This window comes from Rhinolophus ferrumequinum, chromosome 4 (genome assembly GCF_004115265.2).
Source record: "Rhinolophus ferrumequinum isolate MPI-CBG mRhiFer1 chromosome 4, mRhiFer1_v1.p, whole genome shotgun sequence".
Lineage (NCBI taxonomy): Eukaryota > Metazoa > Chordata > Mammalia > Chiroptera > Rhinolophidae > Rhinolophus > Rhinolophus ferrumequinum.
In genome coordinates, this window is record NC_046287.1 from 87,326,144 (window position 1) to 87,348,927 (window position 22,784).

A 22,784-nucleotide genomic window follows, 5' to 3' on the forward strand; every position below is an offset into this window, starting at 1 on the left:
ATGGAATCAACATGGCGCCAGCAACCACTGCTGAAGTGGCTCCAATTGTCTCCATCATCAGACACACCCCCTGGCCCTGGCCACTGGAGGTGGCCAGCAGAGGCCAGGTGGGGCTGCTTCCATCCTGAGGACAGCTCCTCCTGCTCTCTAAATATGGGAGGCTCTTTCAGCTTCTGCTCTAATTCACCTTGAAAACCACCAACGGAGATTGGAAAAATCAAAACTTTGCAGCAATGATAAGAGCACTGAGAGGCAACACACTTCCGAAGTCTCAAGAGGAAAGGTCACTGGGAAGATGTTTTTCTCACTGCTGCCTGTTTTCTTAGGCCCAGCTAACTTCAAGCCTGTCTCTCCCAGTTTTAGGTACTCAGGCTCTCTGGTGAACAGAGGGTAGGCAGCTGCCGAAAACGTGTGGCTGTGAGTCCAAGAAAAGGATATGAAACCCTCAGGAAGAAGGTGTGTAATATTTTTGTTGAATCAAATCGTGATTTTGTAAGGGGAAAAAAAGACACACATAAAAGTCCATTTAATGTTTGGCAAAGAGGAAGCAAAAAAGAGCTTTCTGCGCTCAGTGCAAACTCACTTCCAGGGAACTGTAGATCAAATTACCAGCCTGTGACATGTGCAGATTGGCTGAGCAAGCTAACGGTAACTCAAATTCCACCACTTCTGGACTGCTCCCGAGCTCATAAACTACACAGAAAATGATCCTGTTTGCTGAATTATTTTCAGTTACAACAGCTGCTATAACAACTCTGAGAATTTTGATATGTATACACAGGCCTGGTTAGTAACCACTTCAAATATTCTGTGATGGGGGCCTATCTTTCTTTTCCATCCTTTTAGCTGGAGGTAACAGAGCTGACTTTGAGGGGCCCAGAAGAACAAGGGAGCATGTTCAAGGGGATCACACAGGAGTAGGATTAGAACTGGAACTCCAAGCAGAGGAGTCATAGGAGGGGAAAATAACGTGGTTTTTTTTTTTTTTTACAATAAACAAAACTCATGTATTACTTTTATAATTTAAAAAGTAAATGTGTCCTTTATTAAAAATCTAGAAGAGTTTACACCACCGCGTAGCGCAGCTCCTGGTTGTGCGAGCTCCTGGTGGCCGCCTAGCGCTTCCACCACCAAACCACCATGATAAGCGCCAGCCGGGCCGCGGCAGCCCGTCTCATGGGAGAGGCAGCCTCTCGGGGCCCCACGGTCACCCGCCACCAGGATGGCTGGAATGGCCTTACTCATGAGACTTTTAGAATTGTTTCAAGGCGGGACTACGCATCAGAAGCAATCAAGGGAGTAGTTGTTGGTATTGATCTGGGTACTACCAACTCCTGTGTGGCAGTTATGAAAGATAAACAAGCAAAGGTGCTAGAGAATGCCGAAGGTGCCAGAACCACCCCTTCAGTTGTGGCCTTTACAACAGATGGTGAGTGACTTTTTGGCATGCCAACCAAGCGACTGGCTGTCACCAACCCCAACAACACATTCTATGCCACCAAGCATCTCATGGGCCGGCGATATGATAACCATGAAGTCCAGAAAGACCTCAAAAATGTTCCCTTTAAAATTGTCCGTGCCTCCAATGGCGATGCCTGGGTTGAAGCTCATGAAAAATTCTATTCTCCAAGTCAGATTGGCACGTTTGTGTTCATGAAGATGAAAGAGACTGCAGAAAATTACTTGGGGCATACAGCAAAAATTGCTGTGATCACAGTCCCAGCTTATTTCAATGACTCTCAAAGACAGGCCACAAAGGATGCTGGCCAGATAGCTGGGTGAAATGTGCTTCAAGTGATTAATGAACCCACAGCTGCTGCTCTGGCCTATGGTCTAGACAAATCTGAAGACAGAGTCATTGCTGTATATGATTTAGGTGGTGGAACTTTCAATATTTCTATCTTGGAAATTCAGAAAGGAGTATTTGAGGTGAAGTCCACCAATGGAGACACTTTCTTAGGTGGGGAAGACTTTGATCAGACCTTGCTACAACATATTGTGAAGGAGTTCAAAAGAGAGACAGGGGTTGATTTGATCAAAGACAACATGGCACTTCAGAGGGTTCAGGAAGTTGCTGAGAAGGCTAAGTATGAACTCTCCTCATCTGTGCAGACTGACATCAACTTGCCATATCTTACGATGGATGCTTCTGGACCCAAGCATTTGCATATGAAGCTGATCTGGGCTCAGTTTGAGGGGATTGTCATTGAGCTAATGAAGAGGACCATTGCCCCATGCCAGAAAGCCATGCAAGATGCAGAAGTCAGCAAGAGTGACATAGGAGAAGTAATTTTTGTTGGTGGCATGACTAGAATGACCAAGGTTCAGCAGACTGTGCAGGATCTCTTTGGCCGATCCCCAAGTAAAGCTGTCAATCCCGATGAGGCTGTGGCCATTGGAGGGGCCATTCAAGGAGGTGTGTTGGCTGGTGACATCACCGATGTGCTGCTCCTGGATGTCACTCCCCTTTCTCTGGGTATTGAGACTCTGGCAGGTGTGTTTACCAAACTTATTAACAGGAACACCACTATTCCAACAAAGAAAAACCAGGTGTTTTCTACAGCCGCTGATGGTCGGACTCAAGTGGAGATTAAAGTGTGTCAGGGTGAGAGAGAGATGGCTGGAGACAACAAACTTCTTGGACAATTTACTTTGGTTGGAATTCCCCCAGCCCCTCGTGGCGTCCCACAGATCGAAGTTACATTTGACATTGATGCCAATGAGATAGTACATGTTTCTGCCAAAGATAAGGGTACAGGACGTGAACAGCAGATTGTGATCCAGTCTGCTGGTGGGTTAAGCAAAGATGATATTGAAAAATGCAGAGACGTATGCGGAGGAAGACAGGCGAAGGAAGGAACGAGTTGAAGCAGTTAATATGGCTGAAGGAATCATTCATGACACAGAAAGCAAGATGGAAGAGTTCAAGAACCAGTTGCCTGCTGATGAGTGCAACAAGATAAAAGAAGAGATTTCCAAAATGAGGGAGCTCCTGGCTCGGAAAGATAGTGAAACTGGAGAAAACATAAGGTAGGCAGCATCTTCCCTTCAGCAAGCATCACTGAAGCTCTTTGAAATGGCATACAAAAAGATGGCATCTGAGCGAGAAGGCTCTGGAAGCTCTGGTGCTGGGGAACAAAAGGAAGATCAAAAGGAGGAGAAACAGTAATAGCAGTCAACTTTGGAGCCAAAAGGACAACATTATGATGCTTGGGAATGAAAGGACTTCCTGAGCAGAAATGGGCAAACTTCAGACTTTTACTGTGTTTTTGCAGTATTCTATATATAATTTCCTTAATATGTAAATTTAGTGACTGTTAGCTAATGATCATTTAATGAGTGTTAATTCCAACAGTGCAAAGTTCACAATGTTCTGTCCCTAGCCTATCATTTTCCAGCTGCATGTAAAAGGGGGGAAGATGATTTCTTGATCATTCTAAAAACATTGTTTTGTGCTGAAGCAGCCATCTTTTCAAGGGGTGAAACCATCTCATATCAAGGAAGGTAATCAGGAACCAGGAAGGAGACCATATTGGGGATGGAGCTACTTCCAATTAGCTGAGGACTGCGGTACCAGCCTGTGTGTGTAAATGGAATCTTTCAACTGAGGCCTTGCAAGGCAAGCCAGCTGTGCCATGTTCAGAGGTAGAGCAGGGGAAGCTACATCAGTGGAAAACTAAGCTAGCTATTTATGTTAGGGACAGCTTTTAAAACAAGGTCATAAGACTTCCTAATTTTCCTCAGGCATACTTTTCTAGCTACCTTCTGGCCTATGTCTGGCACCTGTATCCTTGATTGTTCTTTTTGATCCATCCTTGATTTTTTTTTAATAAATATGAAAAGCATCTTGAAAAAATAAAAAGTAAAATAAATAAAAATCTGTATACACCCCCACATAGCATCATGATGGAGAAACTATGTGATAAGTAAGGCTCCTCTTAAGTGAATTGTGAATTTACCAAATGAGTTTACAAGTTCATAGGAAGTAAATATACAAGTGGTATTATGAAGTCTGCAGACAAGGCTTGGGTGGCACGTTGATTTGTGGACCTCTTGTAATAAATCAAGGGAATATGGTTTAAGGTGCATGTTGTCCCTGGAGCAGAGATTGCAACTACTAGATGGTCCGGACAAGGATGGCACAGAGTTTTAAAACATCTGATTCTGAGTACCTTTACGTGGGGAATGCACCCTTCTGTTGTCACAGTAACCACCACACCCTGTTATCTTACACCCCAGATTCACATATTCACAGGCACCTGCCTGGACCCTAAGACATTTCTTTCCAACACCTGCTGTCTAACCCTATCCCTTCAACTTCTCATCAGGAAGTCAAAAGTCAAAATAATATTGGTTAAGTAAGGATGGAGAAAACAATAATGGAAAATAACTGAAAACAAATTAATAAAGTAACACAATGGACAAGTAGCATTCCAGCAGTGTGTGAGTTTGCTAGGGCTGCCGTAACAAAGTTACTGCAGATCAGGTGGCTTACGCAACAGAAATTTATTTCCTCACAGTTCTGGAGGCCAGAAGTCCATGTTTAAGGCGTCAGCAGGGTTAATTTCTTTTGAGGCCTCTCTCTTTGGCTTGCAGGAGACCATCTTCTCCCATTCCTTCACATGGCCATCCCTCTGTGTACGTATGTCTGTGTCCTCATCTCCTCTTCTTATAAGGACACCAGTGATATTGGATTAGGGCCCACCCACTGGGCTTCATTTTACCTTAATTAATCCTTTAAAACCCCTATTTCCAAATACATGATGAATTACTGGGGATGAGTACTTTAATATATAAATTTGGGGGATACCCAATACAATCTATAACAAGTGGTCGTCAGATGACTATCAAAAGAAAAAAGAGATAACGTATACATATAGTACAGTAGTAGTTTTGGTCAAAGAAGAGCTTATAGGGAGAAAGATTTTGTGGGCTAATATTAAATATACATATTCAATATTACATGGGCTAATTCACATATTATATATATTTATTGTATATGTCAATATACAATAAATATATTGTAAATATATTTTATTTAATATTAGCCCACAAAATCTCTTTTCCTATAAGACCTTTTTTAACCAAACCTACCTATAATAAATCATAATACGGAGCTTCACAAACCCTTCCACTTATACTCTTGGGAATCTTACAGGACATCTTAACACAATCCTCGATAAACATGAAATTCCTTTGGAATCTCCGTTTTGCAAGCTATTCCATAATATACCCATGTTTACTTTAATATAAAAGTAACTTTCCTTTAATCTTAAAGTGAAATCCACACTTTAGGAAACAGCACTACGTTCTGTCTGTGGCTTTGTGTTCCCTTTGACAAACCACATGGACACCTAAGGGCAAGCTTTGAACCTGGCTGCCCTCTCTGCAGCAGGAATGGTGGGAAGGATTCTGCTGCTGGCTTCCTGCCCCACCTGGGCCGTCAGAAATGGCTCCTGCAGTTTTCGTTCCGTTGCAGTTTGCATTTTGTTACTATTGTTGTTTTCATGAGTATTTCAATGGGAAGATGAGGAACAGCCAATCTCTCTATTTTAGGCTATTGGGTAATTTAGGAGAGAGAGGTAACTTGTGTTTCCCTAGTTATGTGTGAGTTTTCTGGAGAACCAACAGTGAAGAGGGGGTGAACATGTAAAATAAGATAAGAACTAAAAATGTTAAAATGAAAATGCAGAAAAACAGATAACAAAAATAATAATATTCAAGTTATCAACAAAAATTAAAAGACAGATAAGAAAGAATTTTTTTTATTGTGTGTTTGCTTTTGTTTGTATTTTCTAACTTTCATCATGAAAATTTTCAAACCCACAGAAAAGTTGAAGAATAGTAAAATCGACACCACCAATCTGCATAGCTTTCATTTAGATTCAAAAATTGGTAACATTTTGCCATATTTACTTTATCCATCTCTTCCAGGCAGTGGGTAAGGATATTCTCTTACATAACCCTCATACCATTATTACACCTAAGCAAATGAACAATTATTCCTGTCCATATTCAAATTTCCACAATGATCCTATAAATGTCTTTGCTAGCTATGCTTCTTTTTGTTTTCGAACCAATATCGAAACAAGGTTCACAGTTACATGTGGCTAATTCTCTTTGATCTCTTTGATTTAGTCTGGGACTGTCTTGATTCCATCTTTTTTCCCCATATAACGCTGGCTCTTTGGATTGGTCTAAATATGTTCTGCTCTTGTTTAACTTTTTCTCTACCTCCTATACGGAAAGAAGGATTTTTTAAAAGATTGATTAAAATATACAAAATACATTAAACCTAAGGCAGCAAAAAAGAGAATATTTATTAAAAGACATTAAGCAAGTCAAATATAAAATAAGATATTTAAAATAGAACTTAAAATAGATACTTAAAATAGGACTTAAAACAGAAAGAATTTTAGCAATAAAAGTTTAAGAATGATAAATTTGAAAGGAAATAAAACTTAGGTTGCAAAACTAGATAAAAATTAGGATTAAAATCTATTTTAATCAAAAGAAAAGGTTTGACTACATGTACATTTATGAAACGGAGATAACGCTAGGTCACCATGTGTTATATATACATATAAATACTTAGAACAGTACTTAGTACATAGTGACTGCTATTTAACCATTTTTGTTATCATTATCATATATCATCATCTTCTCCACCACATGAAATGGATAATGAAAAGTAAAAGTTAAAACAGGAAACCTGAAAGATAAATGAGAGAAAAAAAAAAGATAATACTATACTGGCCAAGAATCGGAAAGAAAAAAATGAAGAGGAATTTAAATCATTATAACAAAATAGTCTTAATGAAAAAACAGACTATAAAAATCTTTAACTCTATAGAAAGTTAGATGTCATAGGGATAAGAAAAGGCAACAGAAAATAGAAGGTACATTGTCACAAGGATCGACTGGGCAGGGAACCTGGGGCAGCTCCTTCCCAAGGAGAACACCATCCTTGATGATTTGGAGCAAAGATGTCTCTGAGGCAAGATCACAAAATGGAGGCTCTGATGCAAACCTCTCAGAGTTAATGGTCCTAGATTCAAGGCAGTTTCCCAGACTATCTTGCAATGTGCCCTAACCTAGAAAGCAGGAGGTGACTGTTGGGACATCTTCATTGTATTTTCTCATCTGTATGACAGTGAGTCAGACAAAACTACCTCTAAGATATCTTTCAATTCCAGAAGTCTCTCAATGTTCTGACGTTCAAGTTTTATTATTCAACCATTTGTTTACTTCAGTTACTCACTTCCAGTGAAATTTCCTAGCGATCTTTTGGTTGTGTCTCGATCAGTCAGACTTGGCTTAAGAGATGGAACCACACACCTGACATTGTAGGAATTTGGGCACCCTGTTTAAGTTCCAAGGACTGCTTTCTACTATTCTTCTTTACCCACATACGCTTATAAAACCAAACAGCAAAAAACAACCTCCATTATCCCCATTCCCAAATAGAGAGTAAATAAATAAAAATCCCACGTCAGTAAAACCTCAGTTGAACCCCAACTTTGGTACCCAGGAGAGGGGGACGAGGCAAGTACCCTGGAAAAGTTCACCAGGAAGTGGTGATAAGTGAGGGTGTGGAACTTTGCACCTATATAGATATACCACTGCTGACAACTGATAGCAACTGTTTTACAGCAAAGGACATGTAGTCCATGGGAACATTCTGGAAATGACAGAGATCGAGTCACCCATGAAGATCTCCCACACCCACACAAACCCTGCACCACCCACCTCTAATTTCAGCCATGCCCACAGGGCAAGTTCCAGCCCCAAAGAAAATAAAGACAAATATCCTCATTCCTACACACCCAGAGGTTGCTTACCATATACCCAAATAGGCATTCTTTTGCAAGAAATGAATTTGGAGATCTAAGACATTCAACTTTCTGAGGCTTTTCCCAGTTATATCCATGCGTAGCAAAAGAAAATCTCTACGTGAAGATTTTGAGATTGCTTTCAAATATAAAAGTGTGGGAGCCCCTCCCTTCTACACTTGATCCTCTTTCTCCAACAACACCCCAACCGCCCATCCCACCTCCCCATACACACACCCCAACCTCCCAACACCCCCATGCCTCTTCCTCCCTGCAGTGTGGCCTTTCTCTCTCTTCCCCATTACTTACTTGTCAAGAAAGAGCAATCAAAGACCACAAGCTTTGAGGACCAATCCATAAACTCGCAAGGCTTGCCACTTGTTTTAAAACAATAATTTTAGATTAATTTGTCCTGGCATCAAGGTTCCCCAAACGCTTTTGCCCAGATATGATTGTTACCTAATCCCAAAACTTTCTGGAGAAAGTATTCTAATTGGAATGAACATAGATGCCCAGCTGTCGCAAGGAACAATAGAATCATGCATTGAAATGAAAGAGGCCTTCACAAAAGTTCCCCAGTGGAGAAGCACAGGCTGGAAAGAAAAGGTCAGCTTGCCAGTTTGAAACACTCTGCCGTCCTCTGCCAGTCAGAGCTCTTGGATGGTCCCATCTCTCTGAACTAAATCACAACTACTCGGTTGTACTTTCCTAATTCTCTCTTTTTTCTACCTGTAAAGTTCTGAGGGCTCTTCCAGCTCCAAAACACTAAATTCTAAATAGAACTTGATCTCTGTAATCTTGTTTGTTCATTTATTAAACTGTACTACATATTTGCAGTTTACCATCCACACTAGTTCTCTTTAACTTAAAGTTTAAGCAATCACACTAGGAATCCATTGACTAGAAACACAATTGTACCTCCGTGTCCACTGGGATTGGTTCCAGGACCCCTCCCCCGATACCAAAATCCACAGATGTTCAAGTCCCTTATATAAAATGACATAGTAATTGCATATAACCTGCGCACATCCTCCCTGTACTTTGTCTCCAGATTACTCATAATACCTAATACAATGTAAACGCTATGTAAATAGTTGTTATACTGTATTGTTTAGGAAACAATGACAAGAAAAATCTGTACATGTTCAGTACAGACGCACAACCATTGTAGGCCTAACTACATAGTAACAATGTAACTTTTTTTCTCCAAATATTTTCAGTCTGCAGTTGATTAAATTTGCAGACGCAGATCTTCGAACATGGAGGGCCAACCGTATTTAACAGAATGTGCTAGTTGAACAGGGATTTGGTAAAGCATTTTTGCTCAACATAAACAATCTCTGATTTGCACTGTTTTAGCATTGCTACTAAAACAACAAATAACCTGTTACTCTTCCTGCTAAGTTGAAAAATAAGAAGCACTTGATTTTATAACTAAAGTAAGAGGGTTGGATTATTTTAAAATATTTCTAAAGGAAAAGGGATTTACTTTGTGAGATAATAATGAGAAAAGTTCACCAATAGTATTTAAATTGAGATTTCCCTGCAATATAATCATAAAAGTAGCACGTGCATTAGGAGAAAAATTCTCATTTTAAACAAAAAAATCAATTTCAGCAAACATTGTTTTAAAAATGTTATTCACATAGTTACATTTTGCCTGTTGTTTATTTGTTTGCTCAACTTTTCCCCTATATCTCAGATGATCCTTCTGGAACAACTTACCTTCTTCCTAAAGTACAACCTTTAAAAATTTCTTTAGTAACAGACTTTTGGCAGTGAAGTCTTTCAGCTTTTATTTGTTTGAAATTGGTTTTATTTTACCTTCATTTGTGAAGATAGTTTCACTGGGTATAGAAATCTATGGTTGATGGGTACTTTTGCTTGGTATTTGCCTTCTAAAGAAGTGGCATGAATAAGAAATACATGGTTCTTTTGTTGAGGAAAACACTGTCATGGGTTTTGACTGGCTTTTAGGACAAGAAAGGGGAGGCTTCCTGGGTTCGATATGGTTGTACTAGGGCAAGTACAAGAGAGATGGATTGCTTGTCATATAGTAAAGTGGGAATTTTGCATTTGTAAGGACACCCTGAAAAAGACAGCATGTGCATCCAGAAATTAGGTAAAAGGAAGAAGTTAAGAGAGTCTGGAGAAAGAGAGAACCTCAAAAATACATAATGGAAAATGCAGTGGGGAGGACCCAGTCAGTGAGATTAAGAATAACCAATAATTTTCCAGATATTTCTCATTAATGTAATGGTGTAGTGAAGACTTAGGCTTACCCAAAGAGAGATCTCACTTCTGCCCCTCAGGTACAAGGCGGAGATCTGTAGGCCCCCTGGAATGTCTTACGTGATAGGAGTATCTTTGTGTGTGTGTGTGTGTGTGTGTGTGTGTGTGTGTATTGTTGTTGTTGTTGTTTGTTTTTTATTTGCATGGGGTCATTAGCCAGTGTGTGGTCTAACAATGTGATTTATAATGGAGGCCTTGGGCCATGTTGTATCGGTTTCCAAGCCCAGAGGAACAAGGGACTAAGGGTATTAGCCCAAACCTCCCAGAGCGTCTGAAGACTAAAGGTCAGTCATGCGGGCAGTGTGTGATCAAGTGCCAATAAAAACTCTGGACATCAAAGGCTCAGATGAGCTTCCCTGGTCAGCAATACTCAGCATATTGCCACACATCATGGTCAAGAAGATGTAACACCATCCATGACTCCACCGAGCAAGGACAATTGTAAGCTCCACATCTGGACCCCTCCTGAACTCTGCCCTATGTGTCTCTTCCTTTTGCTAATGCTAACCTTTATGCTCAACCTCACGCAAATCAAGTTCTACATTTTGCAAATCGATTTCAACCTGTCGCACATTGAGTTCACCATGTCGCAAACTGATGCCACCATCTCACAAATCGAGTTCACCCTTTCGTCACATGAGTTCATGCTTTCGCAATTCGAGTTCAACCTATTGCAAATCGAGTTCAGCCTGTCGCAAATAGAGTTCACCTTGTCGCAAACCGCGTTCACCCTGTAGTAAATTGCGTTCACCCTTTCATAAAATGAATTCACCCTTTCGCAAATCAAATTCGAATGTTCCAATGATGAGTATAACAAACAACGAGTGTAACTTTCAGTGAGTTCTGTGCCTCCTTCTAGCAAATTGTCCAACCTGAGGGTCATGTGGGAAAGCCCCTGAACTTGTAGTTGGTGTCAGAAGTAAGGGCAGTCTTGTGGGGACTGTTCCTTCAGACCTTGAAGTTTGGCAGACTTCACTGTAATTACCCTGTAGTACCCGCTAAATCACTCACAAAAATCTACTTCATGCAACAGTCTTAAATTAGTAGTGCTTTGGGAAATAAAGGAAAAGAGGTGATTACTAGCATGGGAGAAGGCATGGCCAAAACAAGAACACTGCCTCAGGAAGCAGGAGAGACCACAGCAGCCAAGTGACAGCAGAGATACAGGTTGCCAAGCAAGTCCTCCCCCACCCCCGCCACTTTCCTAATTCTCCCTACCCCCAAAAAAGCGTTCTTGGAAACGTTGGGTGAGGCTCTGACCTTTTTGTAATGTATGAGAAAGAGCACAACTCATGCCTCTTTATTTAATTAAAAATCCCTCAACTTTCACCCCACCCATAACACTGGAGAACTTGAAGGATTCCAAGGGATAGATTATTAGGTTGTAATAAAACCAAGCATAATAATGTATGCGATCTAAAACCTATGCTTTTTGATGAAGCTTAAATTCTTAAATAAAATATACACAATTTTTAAAAACATATGTAAAATGGAGCATAGTAAATATTCAATAGATATCTTTTCAACAAGGGAAGAGTGAGTAAATTAATAAATGTATGAAAAATTATAATAAATGTATGAAGATTATTCTCAATGGCATGGACTAATTTGATCAGGGAGAACACGAATAACTTAAATCGGTAATCCACAAAAGCCCAACATACAGATTTTAATGGGTAGCCTCAAACGTCTCAGCGTTTTCAGAAGTTCTTACCAGAGAGGCAAGTAGGCAGTAAAAATAACTATCTCTTCCAACCTTCCTTTGCTTGCTGCACTGGAATTGCCAACTAAGAGCAAAATTCACCAAACGCCCTTTTGACTGCCCTAAATAGGATTCTCGGGCCCTGTTCTCCTAAACACATCCGATGAATGGTTACACAATAGAAAACAGAACTGATGTTTTTATTCCCCTCTACACTATTATTATTTCACATAGCATTTGTAATAACCATCTGATTGTTGACTAGGGCCACAGATGGTTGGCCCTTGCTACTACATCAGGGATCTAATCACAGTTGTCATTCTCCTTAAACACATTTCAGCAAGGAAAGATTATATGAGTTGCTAGCAACTGTGTAATACCAAGCTGCAAGCTGTGGACGTGGGGTTTATATGCTTAATTTACTTGTCACTAATGGGCTCCTTGAACCTTGTGGGTCTTTCATTTCCCAATGGAAGAAAATCTTCCGAGGCTCGAGTTTAATTTGCTGCTACTGCTGCTTCTGCAAGGCTGGATGGGGTGCAAAAAAAAACTGGGTTCACTTTTCTCCTTCTCTACTGCTCAGTAGGCAATTCAATACAGGGAGAGCCAGTGGCAGAAAAAGACAGAGAAGATGGTAACGTGTTCTGAGACAAAGTGACCAGAGCTCTCAGGGACAAGATTAAGATGAGCAATTTTGTTGCAGAAGCAGTGAAAAGTTTAGAGAGAGAATCCACAGAAAGCTTGCCTGTCAGAGATTGCTGGATTGATATGTAAATTAGCACAGACTTTCCGGAGGTCAATTTGTCCGTAAGAATCAAAATCCTTAAAACTGTACATATATTTTGACCCAATAACTCCACTTACAGGACTTCATCCTGAGAGGTAATCACATATGTGTGCAAACATTTAGCTACAAAGTTATTTATCACAGAAGTGTTTATAGTAGCAAAAAATAAACAACCAAAATGTCCAATGCTGAGGATTAATTAAATAAACTTTGTACACACAACGGAATATGGTTTAACTATTAAATATGCTGTGGTATAAAGGAAAAGATATCTACAATAGTTAAGGCAAAAATATATAATATAAAGTATACAGTGTGCTCCCATTTTTATAAAGAGAGTGCTACACTGATATATACATATATATACATATATATGTATACATATATATGTATATATATATACACATATATATACATATATGTATATATATATATACACATATATATATATATATATATAAAACTTCAACAGTGATTGTCTGAGGGGGGAATTATAGGTAATTTTTATTGTCTGTTTTGCACTTCATTGGCCTTAAATTTTCTATGAATCAGTTTTGCAGGCAGAAAAATATTTTAATAGAAAAATAAAGTCTTCAGAACAAACCAGAAGTATTCATTGGACTTTTTTAACTTGCAAGGTGCAGAGTTGTCAAATTACTTCAGAAACATAATGGAATTTGTTATAAGAATGTATTGGATGATGACGGCGTTTATAACAAGAAGTCCCTGGAAATAAGAACAGGAATATCTTAAGGAACTCAGGAAGTTGCACGTCCCAGGCTGGTAAAAGCAATTGAAAATTCCCAAACTTGAATTAAGGATGGGGTTGCCTGCTTGCCCCTCCAGAGCAGATAGTCAAAACTCACTTCTCTTTTGGTGACTCACATGCCCTGTCCCTGTTTCCACAGCTCTTGACACAACCATCAGACACCTCATCCTCCTCTATGCTTATCTTTTTTGCCTCATTCTCAAGACTTCTGCCTATGCATGACTATGATTTTACTCAGGGAGCCTCAAGGAGCCCGTTGCCTCATGGCAGCCCCTTTACGTTTCTGCTAATTGACTGGCCCTTTCCACACTTCTCAGTTCTGGCCATTCCATGAGCTTGGCCATTCAGGGATCATGTGCCTATTTCTGCTGCAAACAGCCATGAGAAAGCAAAAGGTCAAGTTGTGGCTGCATGTGAGCAATGGCTTATTTTTTTCCTAGAAGAGCAGTTTTCCTTAGAAGAAAACTGTGTCAAGACATCACAACTGACCTGCCAGGAGGCCAGAGCCAATATTTCAAACACTGAACTACCGTCTGCAACACTGATGTCCCATGAGATATTAAGCTTGTTGGCACAATGAAAGTTTCCATGCCCAAATAGTCTGAGGAGTTCCTACAAACTCGGTCCCCTCTTGGAGTTTCATAAGGAAAGTTCGTATAGTAAAAGCTATGAGGGTTTCTACAGTAAGGGAATCTGCTTGATTTTATTCAAAGCAAAGTTTCCCAGTTATTTGAGCACAGAATCTTTTTCTTTTCCCCAAACACCTACTACACCACTTAACAACAGAATCCAGTTTAAGAATTACTGCTACAGAATAAACAATCTTCTAGAAGGAAAGAATGATATTTGTTCCATTTTCTATACCTTTATTCTCATCATAAAATATTTGGTTAAATTCCATCTTCATTAGAGGAATGACTATGAAAATATTTGACAAGCCTAGATTCATTCCTACCATAAAAATCAAGAGTTATTAAACATTTTAGTAAAAGAAAACCAGCTTTCAATTACTAAGGTCCTCTTAGAGACATAGAACTTCTTAATTAAGCAAATAATTAATCAGCCTTGGAAATGAATTTGTAAACAGAATGTAGTTCGTGAGTTTGTTGGCTTTTCTTCCCCCTGTGGATGGTTCATTACATTATTTAAGATCTATAATGATGTGAGAGAGCGGCTGACATGTCTGCAGTCAGAAAGGAGTAGAGGAAAGTGGGGCCCAGGATATGGCGTTATGAGCAGCAGGTCATTTAGGTACAATTCTGAGGTGCTTGGCAGTTGGCTGGTGGGCGTGTATACGTGCACGCGCGCACATGTGTGTGTGCGTGTGTGTGTGTGTTTGTGCATGTGTGTGTGCGCATGTGTGTGTGCATGGGGTGTGTGTGCATGGGTGTGCATGTGTGTGCACGTGTGTGCATGGGTGTGTGGGTGTGTGTGCATGGGTGTGGGTGTGTGTGAGTGTGAGTGTGTGGGCCTGGGGGGTGTGTGCATGTGTGCGTGTGAGTGTGTGTATGGGGGTGTATGTGTGTGCACGTGTGTGCATGGGTGTGTGTGTGTGCATGTGCGTGTGTTTGTGTGCATGGGTGTGTGTGTGCATGGGTGTGTGTGTGTGCGTGGGTGTGTGCGTGTGTGTACATGGGTGTGTGTGCATGTGTGTGTGTGCGAGTGTGTGTGTGCATGGGGGTATGTGTGTGCATGGGTGTGTGTGTGTGCATGGGTGTGTGTGTGCTTGTGTGCGTGTGTGAGTGTGCATGTGCATGGGGGTGTGCATGGGTGCGTGCGTGAGTGTGTGTGTGTGTGCATGTGTGTGTGTGTGTTGCACGCCAGTTCACTATGACTTTGGCCTAGACTCTGTGCTGATCCAACTCCAATCCCTCTGACTCAGGCCAGACTGCCAGCTCTGGAATTCCTGGTCATCACCATCATTGTGGTTAGAACACTTAGGTCTTGCTGAGAAAGAGGGGTATGAAAATCTAAAACAAGTAAAATGCTTGCTGCCTGTTTTACTATTTTTGTTTTGGTTAGGCTTTTTATCGTTTTCAGGCAAAGGCCTTCTACCCATATACAGGCACATGAAGCTTAAAGAGCTTGTTCAAAGAGGAGGCTCGTATCACTTTTTATATGCTAGAATTTTAAGGTGCAGTCTTCTGTGGGAGTGAGGGAGGGAGGGAAGGAGGGAGGGAGGGAGGGAGGAGGGAGGGAGGGAGGGAGGGAGGGAGGGAGGGAGGGGGGAGGGAGGGAGGGAGGGAGGGAGGGAGGGAGGGAGGGAGGGAGGAGAAGGAATAGAAAGAAAGAAAACCAATGGAATAGTAATGGAGCCAAAATATATATCAACCCAAAGAATTCCAATAGTGATAATAATATTATCATTAAAATATCTGATTATTTTTTACCTGTAAAAACAAAAATTTCATACGGCTCAACATAATAACTACCACAACAGCCACCGTAACTGCATGCTTACTATCTGCCAGCACGATACGTAGTTTATCCATTACAGCATTTTATTCTTATTACACTTCTTTGAGATAGATACAGATATACAACCCCTCATTTACAATTCACAAATCCAAAAGTTCTGAAAACTCAAGTTATTTCATAAGTCTACAGCAAACTCATTTGGCAGCAAAACCTGACTTGACCTAATGCCAGGCTACTTATAGTTTTTATTTAACCAATTTAGTGCATATTTCACTACAGAAATATTGTGTTTCATTAGGGGAGACAGGCCCAAACCCCTCTTATGGTTCTATTATAATTAATGACATGTGCACATTATTGCTTTTCTAAAATACTAAAAATCCTAAACTGTGAAACTCATCTGGCTCCAAGAGTTTTGGATAAGGGACTGTTTCTCCCTATTTAACAGGTAAGGAAACTTAGGTCTGTTTGTCGTCATTGATGTTTATTCTTCACTGATACATTTAAATTTTAGTTTGGATCTTTGCGACTTTACTTTTTTGTTGAAGGTTGAAAATGTTTTCCTTACACTATTTCAGGTCACATATGCTCTGATGAGATTTTAGCAAGTTCTCTTAACGGAAAAGTTTTAAAAGACATCTTTTTTCCCCCAAATGGAAAATGCTGACATCCTCAGAAATTTTCCTTGGACCCAACTGAACTCGTTTTTAATTCCCCACCATTCATTTTCAGATTACTCAGTGTATTTAATGCTACCCTTCCTCAATTCCACCCAAAGCTCACATGGCAATGTTCAGGGCATTGGTTAAAAGCCCGTCGAGGAGTCTGCGTGGGTCTGAGACGCTGCTGAGCTCTTTGACATCTGTGGTTGGAGTGTCTACGTGAAGATTACCCATGCTGGGCTCCAGTGTTTCAATCGCAACCCCAGAATGAGCGCCTGGTCACTCTGTGGTCTAAACTCTGAGAGAGGAGAGCATTTCATACTACACTGCATTTCATAAGCAATGATTTGATACATTGAAGAAACCAAAAGTATTATTTATCTTACCATAGGGCTCAGAATGTCCAAACACCACAGCTAATTACAGTTCAATAATAGATTCAATAAGCCAAAACCTGTATTTCTGGTTTATTGTAACAAATAAAGCAATGGTCATTACTTTCTAATTTGTAAGCATTTTGTTCGATGGCTCTGAGTGGGAATATGTAGTGTTACTTGTCCAATAAGAGGCCTTACACCATCGAAAGTCAGTGCTAAGCTACATCTGTTGCCATTTATGACACTTTTTCCATTTGTTGAAGCGCATTACTTGTTATAACCAAATGAGTATATTCAGATACAGAGGGAGCTTTTGTTAAAAGATAGAAAGCCATTATGTTCTAACCAGCAGAAAGGAGGATTTGGCTAAAAGACGCTGATTAGAATTTCTTGTTTGCTTGGTCCTTCCCCAGCTGGCTCCTGTGAAAATCTTAGCTCACTTGCTACAGTTGAAAATAAAGTTGATGCTATGAAGCACTGATAACACACACCAACACATTTCACCATTTCAGGGTAGCCCAGTGGAACCTTTTAATCAAGGCCTGGTAAACCAAGGTTTCTCAACCTCAGCACAGTTGTCGTTGGGAGGTAGATAATTCTCTGCTGTAGGGTTAACCTTGTACCTTGTAGGATGTAGCAGCATCCCTGGCCTCTACTCCTTAGATGCCACTCGCACCCTCCTCCCAGTCATGACAACTAAAACTGTCTCTAGACTTGACCAAATGTCTCCTGGGGAGGCAAAACCCCACCCCCCAACCCCAGTTGAAAACCTTGACACTCTCCCAATTCGTGCACACCTTAATATTTCCCAGGAGGTGACTTTCTAACACTCATAAACTTGTTCTGAAACAAGTTTATATATATATATATATATATATATATATATATATATATATATATATACACCCTTATTTTTTAATAAATAGAGCATTTACTTAAAACCATATTATGCTATTCATACTATTCTTGTCTTGCGTTTTTTACTGAATCATATATCTTAAAGATCATTACATACCAATGCATAAAGGGCCACCTAATTATTCATCATGGCTACCTAGTATTTCCTTGAATGGGTGTGCCATGACTACTTAAAAGTCCCCTATCAAAGAACATTTAGTTTGTTTCCAATCCTCTGCTACTAAAAACAATGCTTCATAAATAGCCTTGTATATAAATCACTGGAACATCAGACACATTCCTATCTTGGGGCCTTTGCCCTCTCTGTTCCCTCTGCCTGAAATGCTCTTCCCCCAATATCCACATGGCTAATTCCTTCACCTCCTAAATTTGTAAGGCATGGCTGAGCTACAGCTACAAACCTCTAAATCTCAGTAGTTTAAACACATAATAGTCCTATGCAGGCTGTTCATAAAGACAGTGTCTTTTCAAGCAGTGGCCAAACAGTTGGGGTTGCTTCCCTCTTAGGATTGCACCATTGTCACATGAGTTTTCTGCATTATCACAGCAGGAAAGCGATAGCTGGGGGGTGGGGGGAGGGGGAGGAGTCATTTACCAGTTCTCAAATTCTTCTGCCCAAATCTATAGTCTGTTGATCAAAACTAGTCATAGGGACCTGCCTAATTGCCAGCAGTCTGGGAAATGTGGGGAAGCACAATATTGTGTGAGCACTAAATATCTCTGCTGGATCTCCTTCAAGTTGTTCAAAAGTATCTCAATGAAGCCAACCCCAACTATCCATTTAAAACTGCAACCTAGAAGTCTCACAATTCAGTTCCCGACCTTGTTGCAACAATGTTGCTAACCTTTTTTGATATTAGAGGGATTATTCATTATGAATTTGTACCAACTGGACAAATAGTGAACCAAGTTTACTATTTGGAAGTGCTGAAAAGGCTGCACGAAAAAGTTAGACGACCTGAACTTTTCGCCAACAATTCATGGCTCTTGCATCACGACAATGCACCAGCTCACACGGCACTGTCTGTGAGAGAGTTTTTCGTCAGTAAACAAATAACTGTATTGGAACAACCTCCCTACTCACCTGATCTGGCCCCCAATGACGTCTTTCTTTACCCTAAGATAAAGGAAATATTGAAAGGAAGACCTTTTGATGACATTCAGGACATCAAGGGTAATACAACGACAGCTCTGATGGCTATTCCAGAAAAAGAGCTCCAAAATGGCTTTGAAGGGTGAACTAGATGCTGCCATCAGTGCATAGATTCCCAAGGGGAGTACATCGAAGGTGACTGCAGTGATATTCAGCAATGATGCATGTAGCACTTTTTCTAGGATGAGTTCATGGACTTAATTGTCAGACCTCACACAGATAGATATACCATACTATCATGTAATAGCAAAATAGTAATGCTTTGTCTTTTGACTTTGTTTGTGGTGTTTTTAATGAATATATATATATGTATATATATTCATTTCATTAATCTTTCCTTTATCAGATTCAGATGCTTGTGCCGGGCTTAGAAAGGCTTTCTTATGGTAAATTATTTTAAAATACTACCATGTTGTTACACAGTAGTCATGGGGATGTAGGGCATAGCATAAGGAATATAGTCAATAATATTGTAATAACTGAATGGTGTCAGATGGGTACTACATTTGTTGGGGTGATAGATGGGAGGGGGTTTGGGGACAGGGTCAAAAAGGTGGAGGGATTAGGAAGTACAAACTGATAGTTACAAAACAGTCATGGGATGTAAAGTAAAGCACCAGGAATATAGTCAATAATATGGTAATAACTATGTGTAGTGCCAGGTGGGTACTAGACTAGTCAGGGGGATCACTTATTAAATTATACAAATGTCTAACCACTATGCTATAAACATCTAAAAATTAGTATAAAATAATATTGAATGTCAAAATAAAGTGTAAAAAAGATTTTAAATTAAAAACAAATACTACCATGTTTTCTATTGTACTTTTATGATGTCAGTTATCTTATATTTAAATCTTTGATGCATTTGACGCACAAAGTGAAGTAGGGTGGTGACTGAATGTGATGTATATGTGTGTGTATATGTGGATATGGTTACAAATGGCTACCCAATTATCTCATTGCTATTTATAAACAACCTATTCCCATCAGATACAATGTGCAACCTTATCATACACTCCGTTCCTATCATATAGTAGAATGTATTTCCATACATACTCTCTACTTTGTATCATTAATTTATTTATTCATAGAACCAGCATCCCAATATCTAAATTACTACAGTTTCATGTAATGATTTAATGGCTGGTAAGTCTAGTCCCCTCCTCCTGGTCTTCTTTTTCAGAACTTTTAGAAGATTTTAGTATAAACTTTACAATATAGTTCTCCCCACCCCAAAATCTTTTTTTTTTTCAAGGAAGGGAGTAGAAGGCATATTAGCAATTTAAATTAGCACTTTATTAATTAATAATCCTTGGATGTGTTTGGGTCATGTTAAATTTAGAGGATACCTGCTCCACCACCTACCTACCAGCTTAAGCAAGTTACTTTCTCTGTTAAGAAATCTCAGTTTCTTTATCTGTAAAGATGGAGACGATGACAGTGACCAATACAAGGTTGTGGGGATAACACACACAAAATAACACACACAAAGTCCTTAGCACTGTGTGTGGCACAAAAGTGATCAATGAGCGTTGGTGGTTGTTATTCCTCCTTGTTCTCACGAGTTTTTGTATCTTCTTCCTTCAATTAAAAACCTTCTGCACAAAGCATTTGTTTGCTTACCTGTTTCTCTGGCTGTGAAGCCCGAGAAAACAGGAACCCTATTTTATTCATCTTTTATACTCGGTATCTGGTATATGGTACGTGTTTTTTCTTTGTTGGTCTCTCACTTCTACATCATGGCTCATGTCAATTTCGGCTTCTTGCCAGGGGCCCCTTACCCACCCTGACATTCAGTGCTGCCCTGTCACTGTTCAGAAACGCCCTTCCTACCTCCATCTGGCCTGATTAGACTGCCCTTTATCACTCACAACTTCAAAATCCCTCCCCTCTCCTCATCTTCTACTCCTGCCTTTTATGCCCAGTGCAGTCTATTCCCTGAGGTTACTCATGCCAGTTGACTTACATGACTACCTAGTAAATTATAATAAAATGTGATGGCTCTTAGGTTTAAGACTTTAATCCAGAAGCATATTAACTCAAAGGTATTTGGAATTGATAGAATGGATCTAACAGTGTTTGTGAAGTTATTTTAGCTAAAATTCCTAAACTCCAACTGGCCTGCCACCCTACCCACCTGCTACTTCCCTTTACCCCACATCCTCTTAACTCGTGTCTCTGAAAGCTGAAATTTTTCAGTCATCTATCTTCCTCTTCCTCTTTTCAAAGAGATCTATACAAACATTACCACTTGCCTGAAGAGTTTTAGATTAGCCCTCAGATTAGAACTGCACAAAGGAAACCCTACAACTCTTAGTGCCTCCTGAATTCCGCATCCAGCTTAACTCAGGGGAGAGCTGGAGAGTGGCTGTCATGCAGGGGATCCTGCCGACTTCGCCAAGTGTCGTGCGGGGCGTCTGGCGGGGTCTCTGGTCCCGCCCCCCACACAAGAACGCAGGACATGGTGAGGCCAAAAAGGAACACCCACAGAGCCATAAGTAGGGGAGTCACACCACTATATTCTCGCTGGTGGCTGGGTTGGAGACACAGGAAACAGGAGCCACACAATTCTCAACCCTCGCTGCTCCACTTGCAGGCTCAGCCACCATCTTCTTGCTAGCCCCTCTTTCTCTCTCTTTTCTTCTCTGCTAGCCTCTTCTTCTAGCCTAGCCACGGCAGTTATATTCATGGCTAATGGCTCACTGGTTACAGCTGACGGCCAACTAGCCACAGCTGCTGGCCATTTGATCACAGTCGATGGCCATTTACTACCTGAGCCAGCACCCTTCTATGTGAGGCCGAGAGCCTGGAAACTGCTTTTTGGGGCTCTGTCCCCACACTCCACCCCTACAGGCTCTCGCCTCACAATCTACGCGACAAGCGTCTTCCGCGAGGGGCCCTGTGCGAGGAACCTGGAGGTGAATGCTATTTCCTGGACACAGCCAAGCTCTCTGGTCACAGTCAGGGTTTCTCAGGGCACCACCAGTACTCCTGGGCACAGCCAGACTTCCTGGACTTCTTAGGGTACCACTAGTCTCCCCGGGCACAGCCAGGGTTTCTCAGGGCACCACCAGTACTCCTGGGCACAGCCAGACTTCCTGGACTTCTTAGGGTACCACTAGTCTCCCCGGGCACAGCCAGGGTTTCTCAGGGCACCACCAGTACTCCTGGGCACAGCCAGACTTCCTGGACTTCTTAGGGTACCACTAGTCTCCCCGGGCACACGAGGGCCTCTCAGGGCACCGCCACTCTCTCTGGGCACAGCCCGGCTTCCTGGACACAGCCAGGGCCTCTCAGGGCACCGCCACTCTCTCTGGGCACAGCCCGGCTTCCTGGACACAGCCAGGGCCTCTCAGGGCACCGCCACTCTCTCTGGCCACTCTCTCTGGGCACAGCCCGGCTTCCTGGACACAGCCAGGGCCTCTCAGGGCACCGCCACTCTCTCTGGGCACAGCCCGGCTTCCTGGACACAGCCAGGGCCTCTCAGGGCACCGCCACTCTCTCTGGGCACAGCCCGGCTTCCTGGACACAGCCAGGGCCTCTCAGGGCACCGCCACTCTCTCTGGCCACTCTCTCTGGGCACAGCCCGGCTTCCTGGACACAGCCAGGGCCTCTCAGGGCACCGCCACTCTCTCTGGGCACAGCCCGGCTTCCTGGACACAGCCAGGGCCTCTCAGGGCACCGCCACTCTCTCTGGGCACAGCCTGGCTTCCTGGACACAGCCAGGGCCTCTCAGGGCACCGCCACTCTCTCTGGGCCTCTCAGGGTACCGTGCTGGAACAACAGCGGCTCACAGTCAAGGTGCTTATATATTCTCAATGGTGGCCGGTCAAGACACAAGCAAACATCTGCCAGTTCCACTACATGGTAG

The 22,784-nt window shown here is 41.4% G+C and overlaps 1 protein-coding gene across 1 annotated transcript; it reads left to right on the forward strand.

Moving 5' to 3' along the window:
- Positions 1-1,140: 1,140 nt before the first annotated feature.
- On the forward strand, positions 1,141-3,461 carry LOC117021433 (stress-70 protein, mitochondrial-like). Its single transcript, XM_033104559.1, is given in 2 exon segments — positions 1,141-2,813; positions 2,815-3,461. Coding segments are annotated over 2 exon segments (2,028 nt in total). The 3' UTR covers positions 3,170-3,461.
- Positions 3,462-22,784: the final 19,323 nt, after the last annotated feature.